This window comes from Thunnus albacares, chromosome 11, assembly GCF_914725855.1.
Source record: "Thunnus albacares chromosome 11, fThuAlb1.1, whole genome shotgun sequence".
NCBI classification, from domain to species: domain Eukaryota; kingdom Metazoa; phylum Chordata; class Actinopteri; order Scombriformes; family Scombridae; genus Thunnus; species Thunnus albacares.
The window spans coordinates 12,686,637-12,713,431 of NC_058116.1; the positions used below are offsets into that span (position 1 = coordinate 12,686,637).

At 41.6% G+C, this 26,795-nt stretch overlaps 3 protein-coding genes across 6 annotated transcripts in view; all 3 read right to left on the minus strand.

Moving 5' to 3' along the window:
- Positions 1–5,670, minus strand: part of myo16 (myosin XVI) — a 109,479-nt gene extending 103,809 nt beyond the window's left edge. For 2 of the 3 annotated variants that reach the window (XM_044365908.1, XM_044365910.1), the window contains exon 1: positions 4–217. The gene's annotated coding sequence lies outside the window, so the exon portion shown is untranslated. Of the gene's footprint in view, positions 1–3; positions 218–5,471 lie in introns of those variants that run through there. The other variant, XM_044365911.1, reaches the window with a different exon arrangement.
- Positions 5,671–11,011: 5,341 nt separating this feature from the next.
- On the minus strand, positions 11,012–14,186 carry tnfsf13b (TNF superfamily member 13b). 2 transcript variants are annotated; one of them, XM_044365967.1, is made up of 6 exons: positions 13,666–14,186; positions 13,416–13,530; positions 12,758–12,814; positions 12,356–12,480; positions 11,925–12,075; positions 11,012–11,714 (listed from the first exon to the last, which is right to left on the minus strand). In XM_044365967.1, the coding sequence occupies exons 1-6, from the start codon at positions 13,897–13,899 to the stop codon at positions 11,602–11,604; spliced, it is 795 nt and encodes a 264-aa protein (XP_044221902.1). In that variant the 5' UTR covers positions 13,900–14,186; the 3' UTR covers positions 11,012–11,601. The 2 variants fall into 2 exon arrangements, with proteins under 2 accessions (XP_044221902.1, XP_044221901.1); XM_044365966.1 differs by having other exon boundaries at positions 12,356–12,492; positions 13,666–14,185.
- A 437-nt stretch (positions 14,187–14,623) lies between these two features.
- On the minus strand, positions 14,624–20,259 carry abhd13 (abhydrolase domain containing 13). The gene is made up of 2 exons (XM_044365956.1): positions 19,817–20,259; positions 14,624–18,599 (listed from the first exon to the last, which is right to left on the minus strand). Exon 2 carries the CDS (start codon positions 18,563–18,565, stop codon positions 17,510–17,512), a length of 1,056 nt encoding a protein of 351 aa, XP_044221891.1. The 5' UTR covers positions 18,566–18,599; positions 19,817–20,259; the 3' UTR covers positions 14,624–17,509.
- Positions 20,260–26,795: the final 6,536 nt, after the last annotated feature.

Consider the following 26,795-nt stretch of genomic DNA (forward strand, 5'->3'; position numbering starts at 1 on the left):
TACCTTAAGAGTTTCTTCGACGGTCTGTGGTGCAAATTTCTTGCTTGCAACATATGATTCCCCTTAAATTTTGACTGTACACACCTGAAATAAAGTTATCAATGTTCCTACGCCCATTCTCCCCTTTTCGCACGGCTCTCTGGCGTCCTGTGAAAGTAACTTTACTGGATGTGACGTTCATTAACGTTAACTAGTTGCTGCCTATTATTACAGCACATGTTACTGCCATGGATGTGTTATACATCCAAGGTTACTGCACTTGGGAACAGGTTGAGTGAGCAAGAGGTTATTTAAATTATTTAAATTTAAAAGTAATTAAAGCATACATCATTCAATTGTCTTTCTTGTAAATCCATGATATCTTAATTCCAATATTTTTATTTTATCTGACTTTTGTTCAAATCAAAAAATAGTGTCAGAAGCTCTGCATACTTGCTCATTGGAATAATCCACAAAATGAATATGTGCAGTGTGTTTGGAAAAACATCTTTGAAATTGAAATTGAAATTTTATGGTTTTAAATTTTAATTTGAGTGTTTTGTGTCTTTTTAAGAGTTCATAGTTAAACAGTTTGAGAGTTCTTTGTGGGTGTCTTAAGTCATATTGATTACTTTGACCTCCCTTTTTGTCCCTTTTTTTTCAAATGGCTTCAGATGATTTGTCAGTTTAAACACATCTGAATGCAAGCACCTTATGTGGTCTATGCCTCACAACATGCAGACTATCAGTAGACGCTACAATTTACAGATGTTCCCTAAACACCTCATAAGCAGGCTATAGGTAGATGCTAGGTAGGCGGCTGCGCACAACCAAGTGAATTTAGTGAACCTAGAAAACTGAGTGAAGTTTGAGTGAGAGCGAGAGTGAGTTTTATGTACTTTAAAGGCCCAACTAGAGACTGGCATTGCAAATTAGTTAAGACTACAAATATTGTGTTATGTAGCATATGTTCATGCTACACTGAATATTTGTCTGTATACAAATAAATAAAATAAAAATACATTTATAGTTTTAATTGGTTACATAACTGACCAGATTAGACATCCACCCAATTAAAGCAAAATGTTCCTGTCATCAGTCTGTCTTTGACTGTGTGACTGCTAATACTCAATATAATAATATTCCTTAAATCTATGAGCACTGCCCTCATACGAACCCTTACTTTGCAGTAATGCCAAGAGTCCAAACAGACTGGTCATGACTTAGACTCATCTACCTTGATTTAACAACACTTTATTACACATATCTTCTTATCAGCCCCCTGTTACAGTGAGGTAAGCCTGCGGTCATTGCTTTAGTTGAGCTGAACTCCCTCTATTGTGGTATAAGGTCAATTGGTAGTAAATGTAAGAAGGATGAATGGAGGTGGAAGATGGAGCCAAAGTAAGAACACAGAGGAGAGAGGTGGGAGAGGTTCAGGGGTGAGTGTGTATTAAATCCTGGAACCAAGGTACATCGTGGGCATGAAATGACCAGATTAGTGGTTCAACTCGCACAGGCGCATACGTACGTAGAATACATGCACACACTTGAGGGCGGAACCTGTAATCCAAAGCCGAAGCAATTCCCTCCAGAGTATGGTCTGAGATGTTTCTTTACCTATATTATCCCTCTCTGCAGAACTCTTATCTGCACTTACAGAAATGAGCAGAGAATATGACTAGACTGACAGAGAATCCTTTATCACCCCTTCCCCCATACCTTCTCTTCATTTTCACCGGTCACACTACCTTTCACCTTGATCCATCTCTTCAATCCGTCACTTCAATCCAGCTACTTATTGCCTGTCTCTTCCATTCATATAGCCTCCATCTCTTACTTTTTGACAGGGATTCTTATACGTATGATAGTAAGTGGGAGAGTATCATAGCATTGTCAGAGGGGGGCATCATGCCCCATTAAGTATTGACCTAATTTGATTAGGGTTGAATGTGAGAGATGACATGTTTGAAATCAGGCGTACAAACATCACAGCTAGACGTTATCTTTCATCTCAGCATAAACTTCCCCCATGGCTTCTTGGATAGATCAAAGCTGTGTTTTTTTAAAGGGAATGCTTAACCGATCCTGTTCAAATAATTAGCATGCATATTCAACACTCTAATATGCACTGTCTAGCTGCAGGCAAGAGAACCTGGTAGGTGGACAAGTGTTTGTGTGCAAACACTTGTCCACCTACAAGTGGAGTGCACACATGCACACGCGAGGAGGGCCCGTGTGTGTTTATGTGTGTGTTAGAGGCTTGATAGTGATGGGAGCGGTGAAGCGGTTACATTTCATGCACCTGCCCTCATACACATTCCAGAAAGGGGAGAGAAACAGCTGCTCCACGAGCTGCTCTTTCTCCATTCTGTCTGTTCGTCCCTTCCACCTCTCTCTCTCTCTCTCTCTGTCTCTTCCCGCTGAGAAAGACCTTTATCATCCTCCTCTGTCACACTCCTTGCCATGTCGCACAATCAAGTCACTTCAGCTCGCTCTCCTCTCCTACACACTGAATTAACCTCATACCCGGTGCTTGGCGAGGTGCTCTTTTTCTCTTTGCAAGCAATAATGTTCTTACCACCCCATGTACGTATAAAATGCAGCTCTCCGATTCTAATTCACAGTACAAAAAAGTGAGAGGCAATATATACGCACATAAATGTAGCAGGAGCAAGTCCTGGCAAGCCCAAACACTGACCCTGACACTGATGTCCCTTTACTGACACAGTGTCCAATAATAGCTCTGGAAGGGAAACAAAGTCTGCAAGGCCGCCAGTCACATACCAGCAACCACAAGCCCACATTAATATTAGGAAGTCTTCTATAGAACGATGAGGTCACACGGGAAACGGCCTCCTCTGACAAAGACCACCGTCATATAGGGGTTGGTCGACCTTTGTGTCAGCCGGTGCACCTGTTTAGTATTGAATCCACGCAGACAGCCCTGCTTTGATGATATTGTTTTCATCAGAGGGAGAAAGTCTCAGAGCAAAGGTTTGGATTTAATCTTAGCCTCCTGGAAGTGGTCCACTCCCAAATAACATGTTGCTGCTGCTGCTGCCAGCAGTGCTCCCCACCACCTGTCATTAGCTTTAGCTGCTGTTGGAGCAGGCCAACTGCCTGGTCTGATGGGTCTTACTTTCTTATTAGAATAGTCTGGGATTACATCTTCATCTTGACATCATTTTTCAACTCATGCAGACACTTGAGATACATGCTATGGTTTCCAGCATTGGACGTGATCATAATTCATTAATCAAATAATAACTTATGGGATCAGTCAGTATATAAAAAAAACAGTTGCAGGCTTAAATACAATGCCCTTGGCTTCAATTCAAATCACACCTCATATAAATGCTGCACATTTTCACTCAGAAATGACAAGTATGTCTCCAGTTCTCGCAGCTCACCAAATATAAATAGCAAATATTGGTGTGGATTACAATTTGCACTAATCAGATTTTAGGGTGAGACAAATCTATGGCTTCCCCAGAGGAACGGTGACCCCTTTAATCCCATCCAACCCCCACTTCTGTCTGCCCAGTCAGCTGTCTGCCCTCTGACGTCAGGCACATTAAATGCATCTATCTGCTCAGTGCCTGTGCGTATGTGTATATGTATGCTTTTTTTTCTGAAGGGGGTTAATGAGGCGGCTGTCTGCCAGAGGAGATGCAAAGGAAATCCAGTACGCGTGGTAACTGGCCAGTCCCATCTAAGAATAGATCAGCTGGTGGACAGGCGAAAAGTTCGACGTCAAAAATGTAGACAAAGGCTTTTGACCGGTATGACTGATCAGACATCAGACGGAGATATTCCAGGAAATAGGTAGTGATGTCTTCTCTAGTTTTATCTCCACGTTGCACTTCCTCACAGACCTGTGCGAAGAAGCATTTCCCTCCTTAATCATGCATAAAAGGTGTCATTTAAATCTTGCCAAAGCCACAGGGCTTCAGTGTGGCGACACAGTCGGCGGGCTGCTTTACATGAGTAAAACGGGAGGGGGCCTGTATATTCCTTGAACACCACTGGAGCTCCGACAGCAGCAGATCCATCAAAAACCTTTCTTGCGGGGAAAAGACTCGTCATCGTCTTCCCTTTCTCATAAATCAACCCATAATTATCAGGGAGGGTGGTGACTAAGACTTGGGACCATGTGGTTCAACAGCTGACCACAGCACAGGGGACTGGGCTGTGTCCTGACGCAGACTGACAGACTACAGCTTTCAGACATTTGCTACTTGCCGTCTACACCCTTAGACCATAGCAGCACGCATCACTTTGTTCCAAGCAAGAGAGACATGAAATAATAAAATAAGAGACTGGGATGCAACTGCTGGAAAATGGCAGTGAGGATACGTGTGTTTGAGTTAATCTTACAAGTTCAGGGAGAGAGAGAGAGTGATACCTCCACCCAACACGCTGCCAGACACCGAGGCCCACAATCTGGCTGAGCAAGGGGACAGATGGGTGTAGCACACACACACACACACACACACACACACACACACACACATACACACACACACACACACATACACACACAGTTTACCATGGTTGATTTTTTACACAGTATTTAACAGTCAAACTCTGCATCATATTGTCCCGAGGGTTTGACATCAACATGTTTGAACACAAACACATACACACACATACACACACACTGGGGTGTAGGCCCTCTGCTGTCTGAATGAGCCCATCTGTGAGCTCCTGTGAAACAAAGCGGAGTTTTGTGTGGTTGACACAGCCAGAGTTATGTTCTTGTCTGTTACTCCGCTCTGTTACACCAAGCAGAAAAACCTTTACAGACTATAAAACCTGTCCTCCTCTCCTTCTCCTCACTGATCTTTTCTGTCTGCCCACTACAATGCCTCTATTCTTGTGTCTGTTTCCCCCTCTCTTACTTTTTTCTACCTTTCTTTGCTTTTTTTTTTTTTTTGCTCTCTCTTCTGTCCCACTGACACACACTGCAGACATCACACAACCACACAGCGTTTGGGTGAAAGCCGCTCAAGGTCCTCTGAAACTGGGACGATTTCCCAGCTGACATCCAGGCTCCCCAAAGGCTTTTTGGAGGAGTGGGTGTTTGTGTGTGCAGTGAACAAGCCAACAAACCTGTTTCCCTTTTCCTGCGCTGCCAGTCGGCATACATGCAACATCTCGGGGCAAACAACAGCATGCAAGAAGGGAAAAAAAATGAAAGGAACAAAACAAAAGGCCCAGACAGTGAACAGAGACAATGGACATTTAGGGAAAAGAAATAGTCTTTTCCTTGGAAAATATATAAGCTGAATGAATGCAGACCATTGACTCTTTGTGAGATGTTTGTTCAGTTATAGCAACACATTCATGCAGAAGGTAAATCAAAACTGCCAATGGCCCAACACTGTGCCAGCAGGCCCCTATGTGACAGAGAGAAACTCACACATATTCTCACACAGCTAAAGAACAGAGGACACTCACAGACAAACAGGAGACAAGTGGCACCATACCTCAAGGTAACAGTTCCCCCCGTAGTTCTTATCGCTTTCTTTTCAGCTAGGAAATAACATCCATAGACAATCTGGTCTCAGCTGCAGAGATCTGAAGCACTTTGAGACACAGAAAGAGAGAGAGAGAGAGAGAGAGAGAGAGAGAGAGAGAGAAATCAACTCCCAGCTCCCTCCACATCTACACCCATAGGCTAAAATCCTCTACTGACATCCCATCAGAGAGAGAGAAAGGGCGAGAGAGGAGAGGGGGGGAGAGAGAGAGAGGAGTGTGCCAGTTTGGGTGAATGAAGGGGGAGTATTTGAAAAAGAGAGAGAGAGAGAGAAAGAGAGCATGAGTCATTAAATGAAAAAGGAGAGAGAGTGATTTAGGAGTTAGTTAGTGAGTGAGTGTGTGTGTGTGTTTGTGAGAGAGAGAGAAAGAAAGAGAGTGAGATGGACGTTTAAATCTCTAATTACAACTGCTTATCACAAGCCCATAAGCAGCTGGTGGGAATGAGTGACACAGGACTTTATACACACTGTGCAATGAGCTGCGCCTGTGTTGTGTGTGTGTGTGTGTGTGTGTGTGTGTGTGTGTGTGTGCATGCGCATGCTGTGTGTTAGTGTTTGGGAATCAAACAATGGACTGAAAGTGAGAACATAGAGTGAGAAAAGGGGGGATGAAAAAGCAGCGCAGAGCAGATGTGCCGAGCAAAAGGACAACTACGCGCCTTCCCTCTCTCTCCTTCCCTCTCATCCACTTAACTCCTTCTTTCACCCCACCTCTCACCGCTCATCCTCCTCTGTCGGCGCTCTTCTCCTCTCCTCGTACACACAGAAAGAGGGAGACAAGTGATGTTTTATATCGTAGGTCATACATGTCTTCTTAGTTCTTTTTTTTGTGACCATGTTTTTCATTTTTTCCACTTTAAAAAATAAAAAATATAAAATATGTTTATATAACCAGATGAAAACCCTGGATCTGTGACTTTTTTTTGTCTGCCTTATACTCTGTTCCTTTTCATTTAACACTGAAATATTGGAAATTAATAGTATTATTAATTATATGTATTATAAGTAAATTTATGTTCATCTGTCTTGTTAGTTTCTTAGGTGTTTATGAACAGCTGTTACAGTGGTTTCGTTTGTACTTTTGCACATACAGCACAGCATTTTGATGTTTTCTTCATGCTTTGAAAGGAACTGGTGGCGAGATCAGAGTCAAGTTGCATGAGAGAACCAGTAGTTCATATTTACAGTGTATACAAACTGCACACCCTGTCCCGCAGCCCCCGAGTGTACGAAGCATTTTAGCATGACACAAAAACAGACCTAGACAAACGTTTCTGGCTATGTGTGTGTGTGTGTGTGTGTCTGTGTGTGTGTGTGTGTGTCTGCCAAAGCTCCATCTTGGAGGCATAAAGCAGAGCAGAGTGTGGGAGTCAGGAGCTGGAGATGGAGAGAGGAGAGAGGAGGATGAGGGTGGGGGAGCAGAGTTGTGGCTAACCAGAATCCCTCTCTCTCTCTCGTCTCATCCATTTGATGTGTTTCCTCTCCTCTGTAATAAGCTGATGTCCTTGAGAAAAAGGCCAGAGGAAGAAAAAAAAAGAAAAAAAAAAGCGAGATTTATCAAGATGAGCTTGAACAGAGACAACTTTTAAATCTGCTCTTTATTTTCTTGCACTCATGCAGATTGCACGCCTGCCGTTTCATCGTGGTTTGATTCCAAGCAGAGGCAGAACCATATGAATTATAGATCAGCTTATATTCTAGCAGATCCTATGTAGTCAGGGGAGAAAAACTAAACCCGATCAAATGGTAACACTGTTAAAAACAAATAAACCTCTCACTCTGCTGGGTCAGTCACGTTTTTCGGATCAAAAACAATTAAGTGTCTTCTCGAGCCAAATCGATTAAAAATCTACAGCATGGCAAAGCTCAGAACACATTTTTTAGAATTTAGAGTAACGGATGGCACAATCCTGTTTGTTGTTAAACCAAATCCTCACTTAAACGAGAAATCCACGCAGTGCTGCTGCCAGTTCAGCTTGAGGGCTCTGGATCAGCCTGATTACTTTGGGCTGACTGCAGCAGATCAAAGTAATCCCCAAATACTAGAGAAGTACATACATGGAACAACCGTGTAGTACACTGCAGCACGGTGAGACGACGTGAGTGCTGCACATTTTGTTAGTGTTTAGGGGAGCATGTGTGCGTATGTATATGTGTGTGTGTGTGTGTGTGTGTGTGTTGAATGTGCATGTGCAAGTCTACAGTATGTCTGTTTGCAGAAGCTGCAGTGTGTGTGCGAGTGTGTTTGTGGTGGTTTTCTGCAGAAACAGAGCATGCTGGGTTTTATAATCAGGATTCATTTACCCCCTGTCATCAGTCAAACCTGTCCTAAAGCTCCCAAAACAGGAAAAGAGGGAGGAGGGAGGAAATTAAAGGACAGATGAGGACACAGAGATGACAAGGTCCATGTTTACAGCCTCTGAAAACTTTCAAGTATTTCTCGGCATCATTGAATATTCATGACTAAACATAAACATAAACACCATTTATGTTTAATAGGTGTAAAATGAGACAATAACACAGACTTATTCATTGAAAATATTTATGACTTCTTTCAGTGTATATATGATATATACTTGTCTTTATGCATGTTTCCTGTTTAATAATGTAACTCGCACACACTCATGTTGCACTCACAACATGTGTGCGTGTGTGTGTGTGTGTGTGTGTGTGTGTGAATGTGTGAACTATACACAGTGCCAGCATGTGTACACAGCAGGTCTCATTTCCTGATTCCCCCAGTCAGATGCTGGTCTCTTTTGAGAGACGAGCCCACAATGACATCAGCTTCCGCCAACACACCAGCCGTCACCATGGCATCACACAAAGACATTTCTGGCCCAGAGGGAGGGGAGCATCATGCCTGACACATTTACCCTTTATACAAGAGATGTGTGCTCCCCTCTTCTCTTATACCCTCCTCCTACTCCTCCTCCTCCTCCTCCTCCTCCTCCTCTTCCTCCTCCTTCGTCTTCTTCTTTTTCTCGATTGCTGTTTGTACAGCCGTCTGCTCTGTTTACCAGATCATCAAAGAGCGTCCCTGCCTCCATGGCTGAAGTAGCCTGGGCATGGCCTACTCTATCTAGCCTATATGTTTTAGCATCATAGCTTCTTCCACTCACTCTTCCACTAATGGCTACTACTATCCATTAAGTCCTTTTGAAATCTTTCTTCCTCAGCCTTCTATTTCAGACTTTCGTCCTCCCTCCCCCTCTTTTGGTCTCTCTTCTTGTCAGATGGAGCCATGACTCCGAGGGCAAAATGCCTAGCGTAGAAGTGACCACCCACTGGGCTTTGTCTAACTTTTTGCCCCAACGGACAGAAGGAGTGTGTGTGTGTGTGTGTGAGAGAGAGAGAGAGAATTACACAGGGAGGGGAAACAGGATAGAGTATGGCAAGTGACGGAGAGCTCAAACACAAAAATATTGAAATATCAGTCTCTTCAAAATGATCAAAAATATCTGGCTGACAAATATCACAAGATGCCTTCCTATCAGGGATAAGATGCCCTGGGGAGTCATCTTGATTTGAGGTATCTACAGATTTTATAATTTACATAATGAATACTATCTCATCAAGAGCATTTTGTTTTGTTTTTCTCTCTTTTACAATGAGTAACATTTTTAAAAGGCAAAGTTAATTTAAATATGCTACTCTAATGAGGATTAGCTTTAAAAGATCTAAGCCGTAAACAAAACAAAATAAACAACTCTTCAATTCTGTCACTGTTTCTACATTTTAAAGAGAGGTCTACGACTAAATCATTTATTTATTCTTTACTAATCATTTTTTTTTATCCGAATGCTAATTGTAGTTAGCAGTTTTTGCTCTAAACAAATAAGCAGAGAATCAGTTTTTTTTAAAATGTCTTTTCATTTAAACATGATATAATGTTATTTATTTACCAATCATGGTATTTCTTTATTAATTTTTTCACAAAAATCAGACTACATAGAAGAATAGGTGTGAGGAAGATGCCCTGGGGCATTTTGCTCCAAATCACTACGGGAAAAATCGATTTTATATTTTTCTCCAAACTAATAGATGGTTCCTCACATGAATGTCCTAATAGGATCACAGAAATGTTTATCTCTCTGTCTTTGTCAAAACACATGGATCCTTAAAAAACAAGGAAAAAATAAATTAACTCTGTTGTTGTGCGAACCCATGCAAATAAGAGTGTTATGGGTAACAGTAGGACGTAGATGCTCACAGAGGAGTTGATGTGCACAAATTCCACGTCAAGCAAGTTGATTGGTTGATTAATTTCCTGTCGGGAGTCGGGTCCAAAGTGTAAAACAAATGTAAACATATTGCATACAAGTATAAAAGAAACAACACCACAAATGTCCCAGAATGACCCCTGTACATGTTCACCTATGTGCAGCCTGGAGAAGCATAATTCCAGCCCTCGTGTTATGAGAGTAGCATAGCTCCTTTAAAGCAGCTATTATTGATATTTTTATGACTATTGATGTTATGTCAATCATAAATTAGTGAAGATATTTATATACATTTTTGAGTGAATTCAATACAGTGTGAGGAAGACTGGTTCAACAAAAATAGTGGAGGCCCATGTGAGTTGTGAGAGGACATATACTGGCTGTAATAGATTCCAATAGCTATGACACCACAGCTGTACCGATGCAACACAATACAGATACATCAGGCATAATGTGCAAAACACCTTCGACCCCTGCAGGGTTTCTGTCTCCTCTGCCACCAAACCTCTGTATCCAAAAATTCAGTACCAACAGCAGATGTACAGTATTTTCCAGCAGTGTTCAAGTTTTAGTTGTTACCCAGATAACCACTATTTCAATCAAACTATATATTGTTGTAATTAATTTGTGTACATGTAAGAAGTATTGTATACTAGAGGTTTTTCCATGATCTAAATCTTGTCCTCAGATTGATTTTCAATGCAGTGAATCAGGTAAAACTCAAACTTCAAATGTGTTCAAATTTCAATTTCGAAGTTCAGTTTTTAATTACAATTAGCATTAAATCATTAATTTATGCAGGAGATGTTTATATGATCCAATGTGATCATCACAATGCAATTTCTCTCAAAGTCCATAAAAGATCATGCTGAATTATCACACAGTCTTATTGTATGCAAAAGTACTCTGTATATACACAGAATTCACATAATGTTTGGCTTTAAGTCATGGAAAAGTCAGCTGGAAATCCATTGGCCATAATGTGTATGAACGCTGCCCCTAGCTTAACATAATATAAAGTGAAGAATTATCCATTGAGAATATTTCACTGGTTCCTTGGGGGTCCTCAGGCATTACAAATCCATTGAGCAGCTCCTTTGACTGTGCAGACATCATCTCACTATACTGTGTGTCAATCTAAAAATAGTCTCATTTACCTGATTTTCTCTGCTGCCTGGCAGGATGTTCTGCAACACTGAAGTCTCTCCTTCTTGTGGCCAACAGTGGAACAACAACCTCCACCCAGATTTGAAATGATGTCATCTCTTGTGCAAGAATTGTCACTTTATTGCATCTGGATTTTCATATCAATTAGCCATATACAGATAAACTTAAATCAAACTATGGCATTCAGATGATAAATCAGACCAATCTTGGGTATGTTTAAGTATCTAAAAAAGAAAGCATGAGAAGAACTATGGTAGAGTAATGCTGCTGCTACAGGAGGAAAGATTATTGATACATTAAAGAGTATAAGACTGACGTTGCCATGTGTTTGTGATTATGTAAAGAAAAAGTACTTGATTTGGACCATTTTTACAATATTTTCTCTTCATGTGTGGTAGAAATGAACGTAATACAGCTGTAACCAGAAGGTGCATCTACACTGTATGTTTAAGAGTAAAGGCTATGCCATCAACTCATAGTCCCCTTCATGTCCCCTCAGGCTGAACAAGCTAAGAGTCTCACAGTCTCTCATTCAGTCAGTGCAGAAACGGCTGTTTCCTGTATTCTTCTCACAGCAACCAGTCAGGCGAGGTCACCAGAACTGTGCCTTCTTGCTCTGTTTCCTCCCACTACGGCGGCTCTTTCCAACCACAACATAGTCCCTCGGGTCCAAAGTGAGGTGACGCACTTTAAGCCAGTTTGACAGCACCCACAAAGGTGGCATCTCCATCCAGGGACACATTGGCTGTGGACCGGGGGATCAGCAGCTCCAAGTGGTCCCCGACCTCCAGCTTCGCAATACCTGAGGGATGAACAGTGCGATTCACACCTGGCATTTTCTTTTTTTTTTCACCTATACCAGACTACACACACACACACACACAGCTATTCCACAGACACACACACACATGCTTGAGCTTGACTAAAGAGGAAAACATGCAGATTGACCTTCCGTAGCAGCTGCTGTAAAAAGGGTGAGCATAGCAGGACATAAACAATAACACAAGCTGACCTCCTGTGTAGCAGGTGTTGTAAGGGTAGATGGGGTTCATGTTCTGGATGCAGCGGGACAGGATCACATACTGAGGCTCGTCTCCCACCACATTCCTCTTCCTCCGGATCAACACATGGCCCATTGCAAAGGTGCTGTCCATGTAGTAGACCTGAACATATCAGAAATACAGGGTTAAATCTAGGTCTGGTGCCGGCATGGGTTTTAACATGCATCAACAGTGTACAAAGTGCAAAATGATATATCAATTTATTTCATACACATGCATCATTGACGTTACTTCAAGGTCTGTTAAACATCTGCATGCTTAGACAGAGCACACCCTTTTTCCTGCACTGTATGTAGTAGACATGTTCCTCTCTGGTGATTGGCACACAGTTCAGCAGTGCCCCCCTGTGGACAAACTATGAAAGGACAACAAATAGACCTACCTGACTGTACACAAAGTAGAAGCCCTCCTCTCTGACTATGATGCTGTCTCCGTCTGCCTCCAAAGCAGAGCCTCTCTTCAGCCCAGTCTGCCAGGGGATACCTGTGTGCGTGTCCTGATCGAATACTGAACCAAAACCTAACATTATATTAGAGAACATCTCAAAGCACTTAAGGCTCCACATCTACCAAAAGAGTTGGCCTGTTGCAATTGGTAATCATTTAGTCGCTGCTTAGGGTTTCTGCATACATAATTATTTTTCAATTATAGGTTTATTTAACATAAACTTGTTAGATCCAAATGAAAACTCATTTCAAATAGCAAAATGCTAATAAATACAACATGATAGGAAATCCAAATAAAAATGAATACAAATCACCAAAGTATACTGTATATACTGTACCTTTCTTGAAGGTTTTCCTGCTACTGTTTGCCAACAATTGCAGGCAAGGCTGAGAAACTGTGACAAAACATAAGAGAAATTTATAGATGTTAAAACTGGCCAGCATCTTTTTTTTGTTACCATCTGCATATTGCTTATCTAATGGCTGTTAATCTTTTACTTCTGCTCCTTCCCTTTTTCCTTTTTTGGCAATATTCCATTGACGTGACAGCGGTATAAATGTTAATGACCTTTATACCAAGGTTTGTGAAATTGCTTGAACTTACGTTGAACACAGTTCCACATAACACTGTGGTATTATTTAACCGCACATCTGAACATGTGCTACTGCTTCACATGTTATCCAAAGTTGATGAGTCATTCACACAGTCTGTTTTAAAAGGACACTGTTTTGTTTGGGAATGTATCTCTGAGACAAATATTTGATTTTGGGCTGTATAAATAAAATTGACCTGACAATGGTATAGGAAATATCATAACAATAAGAAAGATACTGCAGATTAGACCTTAATCACCACTTTACTGGAAAAAGAACTGTTCACATGTATGATAATATTCAATCTTGTTGCAATCTCACTCTCCAGGCAGACTAGCCATTAATAACAGCATGTACTGAACAGTAAACAGCCAGGCTCAGGTGTAGGCTAATGTGTCTTACCTAATGTCTCTGTTGCAGAGACAATTCTCTTCCTCCTTGTCAGGGTGAAAGGCTGTTGAGAGCCTGGCTGGTGCAGTGGCTCCTGGCCGCTTCTCCTGCTACTGATATTCTCAGTCTGTACAGACACAACATAGTCCTTAGAAAAACAATACACACAAGTAAAACACAACATCTTGCATGTCTTTACAACCCCGTTCAGATGAGGAGATGAGGGTGTTTGATATGTCCCTGAGGACTAGCTGTCTCTCACCTGGCTTCCGTGCTTGGCCTCTTGTCCCTCTTCTCTCCTGCGACAAACCTCTGATTTGAGTCCCTCTACCTCAGCTCTGAGAGCCACCAGTTGGTACAAAGACAGAGCTGAAAGAGAGGAGGAGGTGACCGCAGCAAGTGTCAGCAGGAAAACTGGCCAGGACAGCCTCCCTTCACCTGCCTTTTGTCCAGTCCCAGGCTCCACACCTGCTAAAACTGCCATCACGGGTCCCATACAGTCTCACACTAGCAGCATGACGGGTCTCATGTCTGAACTACACGACCTCTCTTTTGACAAGACTCGGGCTAGGATTGGTGAATGTTTACTCCTGGCATCAGTGTTTTCTTTCCAGCTTTACCTTAATTCCTGCCTACAAGCCCTGCTGATTTCCTTAACTCTCGGTTTGGTCCGTCAGTAGCCGGTTCCAGTTCAGTCTGACGGACTACGCAGAACGAATACAGCATAAAAAAAGGCAAAACAGCTTCCCCTCTATTGTTCCGCTCAGCTAACCACACTCACTACTTCCTGCCTGACCGATCTCTCTCCCTTTCTCTTCATCTTGCTCCTTTATTACAAACCACATTTCAGTTTCTCCCACATTCTAACGAATATCCAGTGCAGGGAGTGGGAAAAGGGAGGACAGTCTTAGCAGTAAGATGGCAAACAGTATGTTTTGGACGTTGGGGGAGACATTTCAGACCAAGGAGAAATTATTATTATTAATGACACCATTGCATTTAAATGAGACGGCTCAAGAGGCCAACAAGTACAGAAAGAGGGAAGTGCAAAAATGACTTCAACTTTTAATGGCAACATAACTTAGCAAAACAAACTGCGATTCCCAGAATATAAAAAGTGAAATGGTAGAAATAGTCAAGATGTATGAATGAATTTGAAACTAGGCAATTTTTCTGTTAAAGTGGATTTACAATACAGAAAAACCAGACATGACAAGCAATTTTCATGTATCAATTTTATTACATGTTACAGTACAGAAAATAGAAAGTGAAAATGTGTGCTTACAAAAGAAGTTGTCGACATTGTTCTTAAATAGAAAAGAAACAACTCTAAAATGGAAAAATTCCTTAAACTGACTGTTTCATACTAAAGATAAAGATGAATCATTCAGATGTCTGACTGTTCACATATCCCATCAATGTTTCTTCAGTGTGGAGTCACTGCATGTCACGGTAAATGTACAGAAATAATGTCAACACTGTGCAGGCTCATTACAGAAATTTGCCAAGACTCAACATAATCACATGCCAGCTTGCAAACGCAACTCACAAATTTCAAATTATGCCAACACTTTGAACAGCATTCATACCACTTTATTCACAATCAGAAGAACATATAAAAGTATGTTCCATAGTGCAGTCACACAATAACTAGCAAATTATTTTCTTTATAAAAAAAAAAAAAAAAAATGAACAGACATTCAGTTTGATTCCATTTCTTTTCAACATCAGGGTCTTGACAGTAACAACACATTTCAGGATAAAAACCAACACAATAATTCTATGTATTATTAATTTTGCTTTAGGCCAGCCACCAAAACAACAAAATCAAGTGAATGAATGAAGAGAGGGTGCAATGCAAACTAAGAGCAGTGTGTAAAAGAAAGTGTGTGGAAGGACACGAGTATGCACTCACGTTAAGAAATCAGACTGCACAATGTGCACTGCCAACATATGATGGGTAAAAATCATAAAACTGCATCTAACTGATCATGGGGGTTACGTATATTACAAAAACGTCTGAAATGGTTCAGTGCCACTGCTGGGAAAATGTCACACGAAAAAGGGAGAAAAGATTATCTGTACATTATTTCTTATAAAGCACACTTGTTCATTTAAGACCAAAATTTACATTCATAGTAGCCTTTACACCATTGTTCAAGTTGTTAACACACTGACACAAACATATTTGGTCTTTCGGTGTTTAATTTTGTTTAGCATACTGTTTAACAAACAGTATCACATATGGCTAAGGAAATCCGTTGTGTATTTAAATGGCTTTGATACCTCTGCAGTGCAGCGTGCTGCATTTTGAAAGCAAGAGCAGATAACAGTGTTTTAAATTGTCAGGCTCTGCTCCACCCCCTGGAAGACATGCAGGAATGGTTAATTAGCTCATTAAAAGCCCTCCAAGTGAGTAAAGCCATTTTGCCACACAAGCATCGGGTGAGACGAGAACCTAGAATCCTCCAAATGACAATTATAACGCTGATGACAATAACAAATTATGTTTGTTAAAAAGCTTACAATTTAATTTCCAATAATTAAAAGGACAGATTCAGATTTTTCAAGACTATCTTAATACAATACTCTCATGCACATATGTATGTATGTTGAAAGAGTTATTAGTGATTGTAATCCTGTCTATACTAACTGTTAAGAAATCCGTTCCTATTGCTACTCCAATGAAATAGATTGAGGAAAAAAACTAAGTTCTGCTGAAGCTAATATGAGGCTTCTACAGTCTGAGTTAGACAAAAAAAAAGACAGTATCTTTCGAGGTTACTCTTTTTCACCCAAAATTTCCTTTTTGTGTTTTGCAAGACATCATTTCCTTGTTGATCTGCAGAAATGCAGTAGTGACGCAAAAACAGAATTTTGCACTCAACAGGTGGCTCAACTTTAGAGAATATCCACTTAATTTGGCTAACTCAGACTGCTGAAGCCTCATTTTCGCTTCAGTTAAACTCTCTTGACGGCTAGTATGAACAGGAGGACTACACCAACCAGTAACTTTTTCAATGTTCATATGTGTTACAGTGCTGTATCAAGACAGACCACACCCAGAACAAACGCTCCTTACCAAACTACAGGAGCCAAAGCTGCTCAATAGGAAGTCCGACCAATTTCAGAGTACAGACAATCCTGTGAGCTAGTTGTCTTCAAACAGGACACAGTGCCAGGAAGAATATCTTGTAGCTTATCCCTGTCACATAGAAACACAAGAAGTCTGATAAGAAAAAGATCTTAAGGACAACTTATCTTTGATGGGGACAAACTTGTCAACATTATCTTAGGGACCTCTTTATTTCAGCCAACAAATGACTTTTTGTAGCTGAATATAACTATTCAGCAGCACAAATCTTTACACTATTGTGCCAAACAAAATTTTCAAGGGTACATATATACTGATCACTACAATGTCATGACATGCCAAGCTGCTGCAAGTACTCAATATTAATGTTCCTCACCAAAAAGGGAAAGAAAAAACATCCTTATGTTCCTCTAAGTATTGCTCAGAAGATGTTAGCCTACGAAACGCAACACTTGAGTAAACTTGAACAAAAAAGTGCAATGTATTGACAAAACATATTTATATATATACACAGTATAGGCCTACATATCCTCAGTGTCTCATTTTGTATTTCAGAAGAAGTGTAATTTGAATTGCAGTAGTAATCTGTTTTCACTGATATACTGTAGGACCTTATAGGGTCATTATAGAAAGCGCAATTGTTTCAGTGATTGTAATTAATTTCAGTAGACGCACCACAGCTGATTCTTTTGTGGTTGTGACACATCTTTCAGTGTGAGCATGTATGCTCTGGCTTCATTCATAAAAAGGTCACAAGTACATGCATTCAGAGTTGAAACACAAAATAACCTATGAGGGTAATGTTTCCCTTTCTTAAAACCTTGACTAAGTCAAATCATTTTGACAAAGATGTTACATTTACAGAAAGGTAAAAAGAGTGAAATAAAATAAAAACCCAGACAAAAGCATAAAAAAATTTACATTCTTCCCAAAAAATCTATTATGTCAGTCTCATCAATTTCTTGACTGCCTTTCCTTCATCCAGCCCATAACCTTTAGTCAGTCATTCCTGTCAGATAATGGTGACACTAGCAGAGGGCTGAGCACTCTCTTCATGGGCATGGCTCTTCATCAGGTCTTTTATGAACTGCTCCAAAGCAGCGAAGTAGCCCTGACACTGCCACGTGTCGTTGTGTGTGCCCTCTGGAAAGATAGCCAGGCGTTTAGTCCGTGCAGGAGACAGCTCATACAGTTGTTTCATCATGACTGGTGGGATGAGCTGGTCCGACAGACCAGACACGAACAGAGAGGGCATGCGGCAGAGCGCCACCTGCCGATAGGACAGGAACTGATTCCTGTAGCACCACAAGGGCAGCAGACGCATGGGCAAGAAGGAGAAGAGTGTCGCTGCCATGTGTGGGATGCTGAGGAAGGTATTTTCAACAATAATGGCTGCTACACGGTGAGGATTGACTGACGCCAAGCGCACGGCCACAGCACCACCTAGTGAGCGGCCAAACAGTACCACCTTTGTCTTGTCCAGATCAGGACGGGTCATGACATAGTCCAGCGTGGCCTCGGCATCCAGGTACAGCCCATCCTCGCTGGGCTCACCCTCGCTCTTTCCATAGCCACGATAGTCCACCAGCACCACATTGGCTTTCAGATTGACCAGCATCAGCAGAGCGTTTGGCACCCTGTGACCTATATTGCCTGCATTACCATGGAAATAAAGGATGGTAGGTGGAGCTGAGGAGGAAGGGCTGCTTTGATTGCCAGGGGTGACTCCAGGAGGCATGTCCCCTCCTGTGTAGCGAAGCAGGATAAGGTTGAGCTTCACACCGTCCTTGGTGCGAATGTACACATTCTCATGTGGGATTCCCGTTGGCATGGGAACATAAAGGCGAGAGGAGGAGGGCTGGTCGGGGAAGTAGAGGAGCACATCCTGGAATTTGTAGAGGATGCCCGCCACAGAGGCTAGGATGAGAGCCAGGAGAAAAAATCCTCCATATAGGTGAAAGGTTAGGATTAGGGCCAACAGGGAGACGCGACAGGCACCCCAAGACCAGGAGGCCAGAGTCAGGGTACACCGCTCCATTGCCCCCCACAGCCTCCAGGGCTTCTCCATCGCTACACAAGAGCTGAGTCACACAACACACACTCTGCAAATACAGAGAGAACCAAAGAGAGAGTAGAGGGTAAGGGAAGATGGTAGAATATAAATGTACATGATCAAGAAATTTGAATTAATTGTTTTATCTATTCATATGAAAATTAAATGACAAATTTCACGATAAGTTACCCAAGCACATAGTGAAAAGGCAAAATACAAATTTTATTTAACTTCATTTTTAAAAAATGACATAAGAAAAGAGGAAAGACAAGCAAATCCTGACATTTGAGAATCTGTAAGCAACAACAATATTGTATTGCAATAAATGACTGCACCAATTACACTGTATACTGATGTTTAACATTTGAACACAGTAGCCTTTATAAGATGGCCATTATAAAGTTCTGCTTCAACTTTTCAGCCTTAACAGCCCTCATAACTCAAAAGGCCCTCTGTGCTACTGATTATGCCTCTCCAACTATTCATCTAACTGGCGACAGCACTGTCTGTCTCCATCCTGTGTTTACTGGACTTTGATATCAGTCTGTCCATAATTTGAACATATTACTGCTAAATACACTAGACTTTTGCTGCTATTTAGGTTTTTATACTTTAATGTACGTGTGTGGATATATAATTCATTTACTCTACGTTTCTGAAACTTTCTTCACAGATTTGCTAAGTATATTTTCAGTAGTCAAGTTTTTTGAAATCGTTTATTCTGCAAGTGCAAGATTTTTGGTGTGGGAGAAACAATTTCATTTCAATGTATGCGAGTACTGCGAAATGACAATACAGAAATATTGAATCTTGACGGCCACAACTGCACAATCACTCATAATTGACACCAAATCATGATGAACTGAAAACACCTTCTTTAATTAATCAATAATGCAGTGCTGGGGCTCTCCAGGACCAGGGTGCACCCACACAACGTTAGTTTACATGGACAAAAACCGAGGATGCATTTAAGGCTGGATAGTGACAGCTGCTAACTTACCAGGCAAAAGGAACATACGACTAGCGTTAGCTGGGAGAGTTTAAACTACCGTTTAACGTCAGCTATCACTCAGATTTATATTTCTAGACTGTCAAGTTAGCAACTGGCGATCAACTAAGCTTTAAAATTACTTCCCAAACCGCCTTAGCTCGATAACAAGCATGCTAACTGTCAAGCTATCCTTTAGCCTGCTAGTGCTATCGGCACTATTAGCTAGCTACCTAGCGCTAACTCATCAATGCTTAATAATGCAGCCATATACTCACCCTTCTCTCATTTTTAATGCCTCAGCTGCATGATTCTTTTACAAAACAGTAACACACAAACAGCACAGTCACTGTCATTCAGCTCTGTAGCAGTTAACTAAATTATAGTGGAAGTTTAAGTGGCGAGGACGCGAGGTGAGTGACTGTCAGCAAGAACCGGCGAGGCTAGCAGCAGCACAGCTGGTTAGCATCCCTGATGTAGCCGCCAAGAGCTCCGTGTTCAGCTCAACACAAGACACAAGGTTCCGCGTAAAACCTGTGCTTCACAGTGCTGCAGCGTGCTGAAATACTGTCTGACATATTGTTATAGAGAGAGCAGCGCTAACTAATTCCTCATATCAATCATGTATGATTTAAAACGCCGTGTAATGTGCAACACAACACGTTGGGCGTTAAATACAGTCAGCTAAAGTTTAGTAGTCGACATTGCATGTGCAATTAAATTTTTGACCACCAGGTGCTGCTCTTGGAAAGAATATAATTAAAAAAAATCTTTTAAAGATCCCCTCCAGACATGTTTTAAGATGTATATTAAATACTCTACTTTGAATAATAATTTGTGCCTGAGATGGGTTTTTCCATAAAATAGTTCAATTATCTTGTTAAAATCATTAAAATTACATCTACTCCTTCTCCCTCAATAAAAATCCCGAATCTATAAATATGCAAATATGTTTAATTTCAGAAATTTAACTGCTGGACACAAGATGTCCCCTGCTTCACTGTTAAGTCCATTCTTAGTGTTTGTGTACTGGAGGCTTCAAGTTTCCATATCACACTTGCATAAATTGCATATTGGACCAGGATTAGCTCCAAACTATGCTTGTAGGCCGACTCCTTAAAATGAGATTTTCAGTGAGCACATGGAAACTTTCCACTTTCAGCAGATGAATGTGAAAACAGCCTTCTAGTGTCAAACACTGCACATACATCAGTGAAGCTCAAACATCCAGCTGTAGGAACAAGAATATATTTTTGAGTGGAGGAGGACTTTAAGTGAAAGTTAATTTAACAGTAGAGGTAAAGTAAACTCTCCAAATCAAAGTTTTTGGAATATGAATCATGAACTGTGTTATATAATAGTACAAATATACAAATATAAAAAGGGAACTAGATCCATCATTCATGCATGGCACAAAGAAAATACAGGAAGTTGGGGTTTTTTTGTTGTTGTTGTTTTGGTTGAGTTTTTATGTCACAAATAGGTCTACAAGAATCAGCACTGAATACCAAAAAACTACATTCCTGGAAAAGAAGGTATCAGAGGTAAGGCTGTTGTAATTTATTCATTCCCTAACGCATCATCCTTACATAATACAGTATATACTTTGACAGCCCATGTTAGCTTGCTGCTGTGATCACAAAAACATTAAAAAAGGAAGGGTTTTTTTAATGGGTTGGTGGTGGAGCCAGAATTGACACATTTCACAGCCTATAAAAGTGGGTCAAAGTGTAGATGTGACTGTCTAACACTCTGGTCTGCTCACAGGTGAGGTGCTGAGAGAAATGTCCTTGAATGAAATGTCCCTCGATGAAAGAACAACAAGGCCAGCAAGCATGTCAACCTCATACATCCGTGGTCACCCTGCATACAGCGTTCATCTGAGTTCCTGTTTACCTGGGAGAATGACTCAACCCTGGGCTCTGTCAATAGGGTGAGGTGAGGTCAACTGAACGAACAAAGGCGAGATAACTAATTAATAGGGATGACATGACATAAAAACATGACATGGAGAATATGAAGCAAAAAGCTTGTTATGTACACATTCAAATATTATATTCCTGGGTTTCCTATTTGTATTGCTATATTTAACATCTTGCTCACACTCAGTGTGACCTTGGAGGAGACAGACAGATTATGTGCAGACTAGCACAGCTGTTGGCCATTCAGCTCTGTCCTTGAGGTTCGTTGATTTGATCTGTGGTGTCAAAGTCAGCATCAAAACCCTTAGATGAAGTATGCCGTTCAATCATGTTAAATAATAAAAAAAAAAACTCTGTACCAAAATTAAGTCGGACTGTGTAGAATGAAAAACTTAAAATTTAGTGAGTGTATTGAAGCATATGGTTAATGTGTATTAATTATTGTTGAGGCAAAAATGCTGTCACTGGCAATACTGAGCCTTAAAGCTGCACCACAGACTTATGATGTGATCACCATATACTGCATGACAACAGCCCATATACTGTATGCAGGCAGAGGAATTGTTATTGTAACAGAAAGATATAGATAATCTATATATTTTGGTGCCCAGCAAACAATCTACCAGGCAAACTGCAGGATTTGATATTCAGGTGTTTGTTTGTAGTAGAATTTTGACATTGGTGAAAACCTCCGGAGCGCTTGCCTTTTCAGATTTACAGTTGATAACCTGCATTAGCCTAGAGGCATAACTGCTCTGCTGCTTGTATCATAACAAGGAGCAACACAAAAGGTTTTGGCATGTGTGAGGAGGTTCAGTAGTTTTTACATTACACTTCATTTTATGTAAGAATTCACTTGGGAAAACAGTATCTTAAGGGGAAATAGGGTCTTTAAGCAAAATCACTAGCATGACGTGTTGTATTTTTTCAACTTGAACAGATTGACTTTAAGGTTATCTCAGTGTTCAAACTCCATTTATTATTCAGGCTCTGTTGTAAAAAAGGAAAAGCTAATAGCACACACACACAAACATTTGTATTTGTGTCTTTAGGTTATAGTTGGAGTCTGTTGGATTCAGCTCATAAGAGACTGACAGCTGGCAAGTTCACTCTCTCTTACCTACAACTCAATTACCTTTGACATGTCAGTCAAAACATCTATTACACACACACACACACACACACACACACACACACACAATCTCTCATATACACTTATACATGCACACACTCTAGCTGCACTCTCATACCCCACAACTCAATTACTTGAAATATAGCACTCTAAACAGCTGGAGGGCCCCAGCTCAATAACACAAAGTCAGAGCTGCTGTAGGACGAGGAGCGACTGTGATAACCTGGCTGAAAATATCATATCATCAGGCCAAGGGACATGCTTATCATTCACCTCACGCCATGCACCCAGTGCCCTCCTAGGGACAACAGAGCAGTAGAGTATAATTCTACAAGGGACCCGTGGTTCCCTCTGATAAAATGAGAAATTACGCTTGGCTATTATGCGGAAGCCAAGCTATTGATACACATCGATTTTTCTGTCAGTCAGCATCTTTTATGACTGGTGTTGTGACCTTATCTTTTGATGTGTAGGAGTTGCTATTATTGCATTTTTGCCGGGTTTGTGAAAGACTTTGTGAGCTCATCTGACATCATCGTGAGTGATGCCTCTTTGATTTGCAAGTCACTGAATGCCATGCACAAAGTGATAGATGTGGTGTCCATGGCTACAGTGTAAATGTGTTGTCACCTTGGAGACAGAGCATTGCTTTGAGTCAGAGAGGACTGCTACAAAATGGTAAGTCTTCATTTTAAACACATCGCTGAGACGGCCAAACACAGCCAGAAGTTAGCTGTCAGGGCAGTACAACATTAAACTATCTTTTTTTCTTTCATGCCAATTCATAATTAACAGAGTAGGGGAAGCTCTAGCTTCCAGTGTCAGTCAACAAGGTTTAATGAGATTGTAAATTGTATAATGATGGTTAATCAGCTAATCAGCTGGCATTGTGGGCATGCAGTAAAGAGTAACCCATACTAGAGATGGCATTGTGCTGGCAGCCTGTTGAAGCAGCTCCCGTTGTGTGTTTTGATTTTTTGACACTTTGTCACTTTATTTCTTGTTTGTGTGTTTTTTCAACTATTTCGTTTCAGTGACTGAGTGGCAATGGCTACTTTTTGCTTTGTTTGTGGTATACTATTACTTTCTACACTCTTTGTAAGGGAGAGCCATGCAGAGTGGACTGAGGGCACTGTTTACTCTCGTGGCCAGCTGATTGCATTGAGCAAACCAGGAAATATAAACCTTCCTCCAGCAATCATCATGGGGAACGTGAGGTCCTTGGGCAATAAGATGGACGAGTTTGGCGTACTGATCAAGACCTACAGCGAATACTGTGAGTGCAGCATTTTGTGTTTCACGGAGACATGGCTGCACTCGCACTTCCTGGACCACAGTGCAGCTGTACCTGGCTTCAGGACTGTTCGGGTGGACAGGGATGTTATACGGAGCAGTAAGAAGAAGGGACTGCACTGTATGTGAGTGAAAGGTGGGGCAATCCTGGACATGTTAAAGTGAAAGAACGTTTCTGTGGCCCGGACATTGAACTGCTAACTGTGGGGATGCATCCATATTACTTGCCAAGGGAGTTCTTGTCTGCCATTGCTATTGCTGTCTACATTCCTTCATCAGCTGATGCAGAGGTAGCATGTGACACCATTCACTCCACTGCTGCAAGACTTCAAACTCAGCATCCCAATCCTTTTGTAGCCATTACTGGGGACTTCAGTCATATCACACTGGACAAAACATTACCAACATTTTATCTAGATGTTAACTGCCCCACTGGAGACAATAAAACGCTGGACCTCCTGTGTGTAATAGGGGTTGAGACTAATACGAATATGGTATTTGGAAAAGCACAAATAGTAGGTTTTTCCAAGTATTTATTTCGCACAAATATTTTAGAAATGATTTGTTTTCGAGAAGAAAAAAAATATGTCAAATAACAGCAGGTCGGTTACATCACTGTCTCCGACTGTCACTGTCTGTCATGGATGTATATATAACTGCAGATCTGTGTGTGTATGGTGGAGCTGAGCTTAAGCTGAGTAGTCAGTGCAGTTGTCCATGGCCTAGGAGACCTGAGTTCAATACCTGGTGTGGGGACCTCCTTTGTAAATTAGTTTATTGATGAACACTTACTTTAACACTTTAATATCCTAAAATAAGAAGTGTAATAAAAACAAAAACAGGATTTTTACGCCTATTTCTACTTTTATTCAAACACAAATATAAATAATTTTGCTGCCTCAACAAATACAAATACAGGGCTCTCTTGCACATCCATAGTATGCAAATATTAAGGATGCATACAGTGATCTGATCACAACCTCGTCATGCTGACACCAAAGCATGTCCCTCCTGTCAAACACCAGCCTGTATCCACAGGGACTGAGGAGATGGACTCAGGAGGCTAATGAGGCACTGCAGGACTGCTTTGAGTCTACAGACTGGGATGTGCTTTGTGAGCCACACAGGGAGGACATCAACAGCATGACAGACTGCATCACAGAATACGTGAAATTCTGTGAACACACCACCCTTATCGCTTCTTCCCTAACAACCAGCCCTGGGTCACCAGTGACCTGAAAGTACCTCTTAATAATAAGAAGAAAGCCTTCAGGTCTGGGGTTAGGGAAGAACTGAGTGTATAGCATGACCTGAGGGTGAAACTGAGGGAGTGGAAAGAATCCTATAGGAGGAAGCTGGAGAATAATGCAAGGGATTTGTGGACTGGAATGAAGGAAATCACTGGGTTCAAGGTGAGAGACAGACAACCAGTGGGCAGCCTGGAGAGGGCAAATGAGCAAAACTGTTTCTTCAACAGGTTTAGTTCACAGTCCTCAGCTGTCTCCTCTACCACACACCCAGACCCCCAAACACACACTGTCCACAATGCTTTCACCCTTCCCCCCTCAATCCCACCTGATGAGCTCCTTGGTCCCATACCCCCCGCTTTTGAAGTGCCTTTCCTCCACTGAGACGACGAGCACCCTCCCCCACCTGACAGTGACTACTGGCCAGGTTGGGAGACAGCTAGAGAGACTCCACCAAGGCAAGGCCGTGACAGTATCAGCCCCAGGTTTCTGAGGACCTGTGCCAGCCAGCTATCTGCTATTCTGTGAAACCTCTTCAACCTGAGCCTGAACCAGGAAAATATACCAGTGCTATGGTAGATGTGCTGGCTGGTTTTTGTTCCCAAGAAGATGACTCCATCTGACCTCTACAACTATCAACCAGTTGCCCTCACATCTCATGTGATGAAGGTGCTGGAGAGGATGGTCTTGACCCACCTTAGACTTAGAAAGGTGAAATCATCGCTGGACCCTTTGCAGTTCTCCTATCAATCTCATCTGGTAGTGGGCAGTGCCATCATTTACCTGCTGCAGCGAGCTAACTCGCATCTGGATGGAACTGGATGTACTATTAGCATCACATTCTTTGACTCTCCAGTGCATTCAATACCATCCAGTCACTGCTACTGAGGGAGAAGCTGCAAGCGACGAGGGTAGACGCATTCACCATCTTCTGGATTACCGACTACTTGACAGGCAGACCACAGTTTTCTCTAACTTGGCAGAGATCTGTCTGAAATGGTGGAGAGTAGTACGGGAGCTCCACAGGGGACTGTGCTGTCTCCCTTCCCTTTCACCTTGTACACCTCAGACTTTCAATACAACTCCAGGTTATGCCACTTGCAGAAGTTCTCTGACGACTCTGCAGTGGTCGGGTGTATAAGTGATGGGCAGAATGAGGAGTACGGAGCACTGGTAGACGATTTTGTGGAGTGGTCTGGAAGAAATCATCTGCTTCTGAATGTGGCCAAGACCGGAGAGATGGTGATCGACTTCAAAAGGAAGAGGATGGCTACACAACCCCTGTGTATTCTGGGAGAGGATATTGGTGTGGTGAAGGACTACAAGTAGCTGGGTGTCCACACTGACAACAGACTGGACTGAAAGACCAACATTGAGGCTGTATATAAGAAGGGGATGAGCAGACTCTATCGATGAATTTAGGAAGCTGAGATCCTTCAACGTATGCAGCAAGATGTTGGAAATCTTCTACCAGTCTGTTGTGGACAGTGCATTGTACTGCACCATAGACTGCTGGGGGAGCAGCATTGAAGCCAGCAAAACCAACAGACTTATGCCATGGACACACTCGTGTCCATGGCATAAGTCTTTCTGTTTTGTATTTGGAAGTCTTGAAGTCATTGTAGTTTGAACACTACATGACTGATCGGGTTTCACACATTAC

Bases quoted from the DNA above. Each gene is read 5' to 3' on its own strand.
- tnfsf13b (XM_044365966.1), bottom strand. From the start codon at position 13,899: ATGGGACCCGTGATGGCAGTTTTAGCAGGTGTGGAGCCTGGGACTGGA. The intron at 13,531-13,665 runs GTGAGAGACAGC...GTGTCTGTACAG, and splicing joins AGGCCAAGCACGGAAGCCAG to ACTGAGAATATCAGTAGCAG. The intron at 11,715-11,924 runs GTCAGCTTGTGT...TTCATCCCTCAG, and splicing joins CAACACCTGCTACACAGGAG to GTATTGCGAAGCTGGAGGTC.
- abhd13 (XM_044365956.1), bottom strand. From the start codon at position 18,565: ATGGAGAAGCCCTGGAGGCTGTGGGGGGCAATGGAGCGGTGTACCCTG.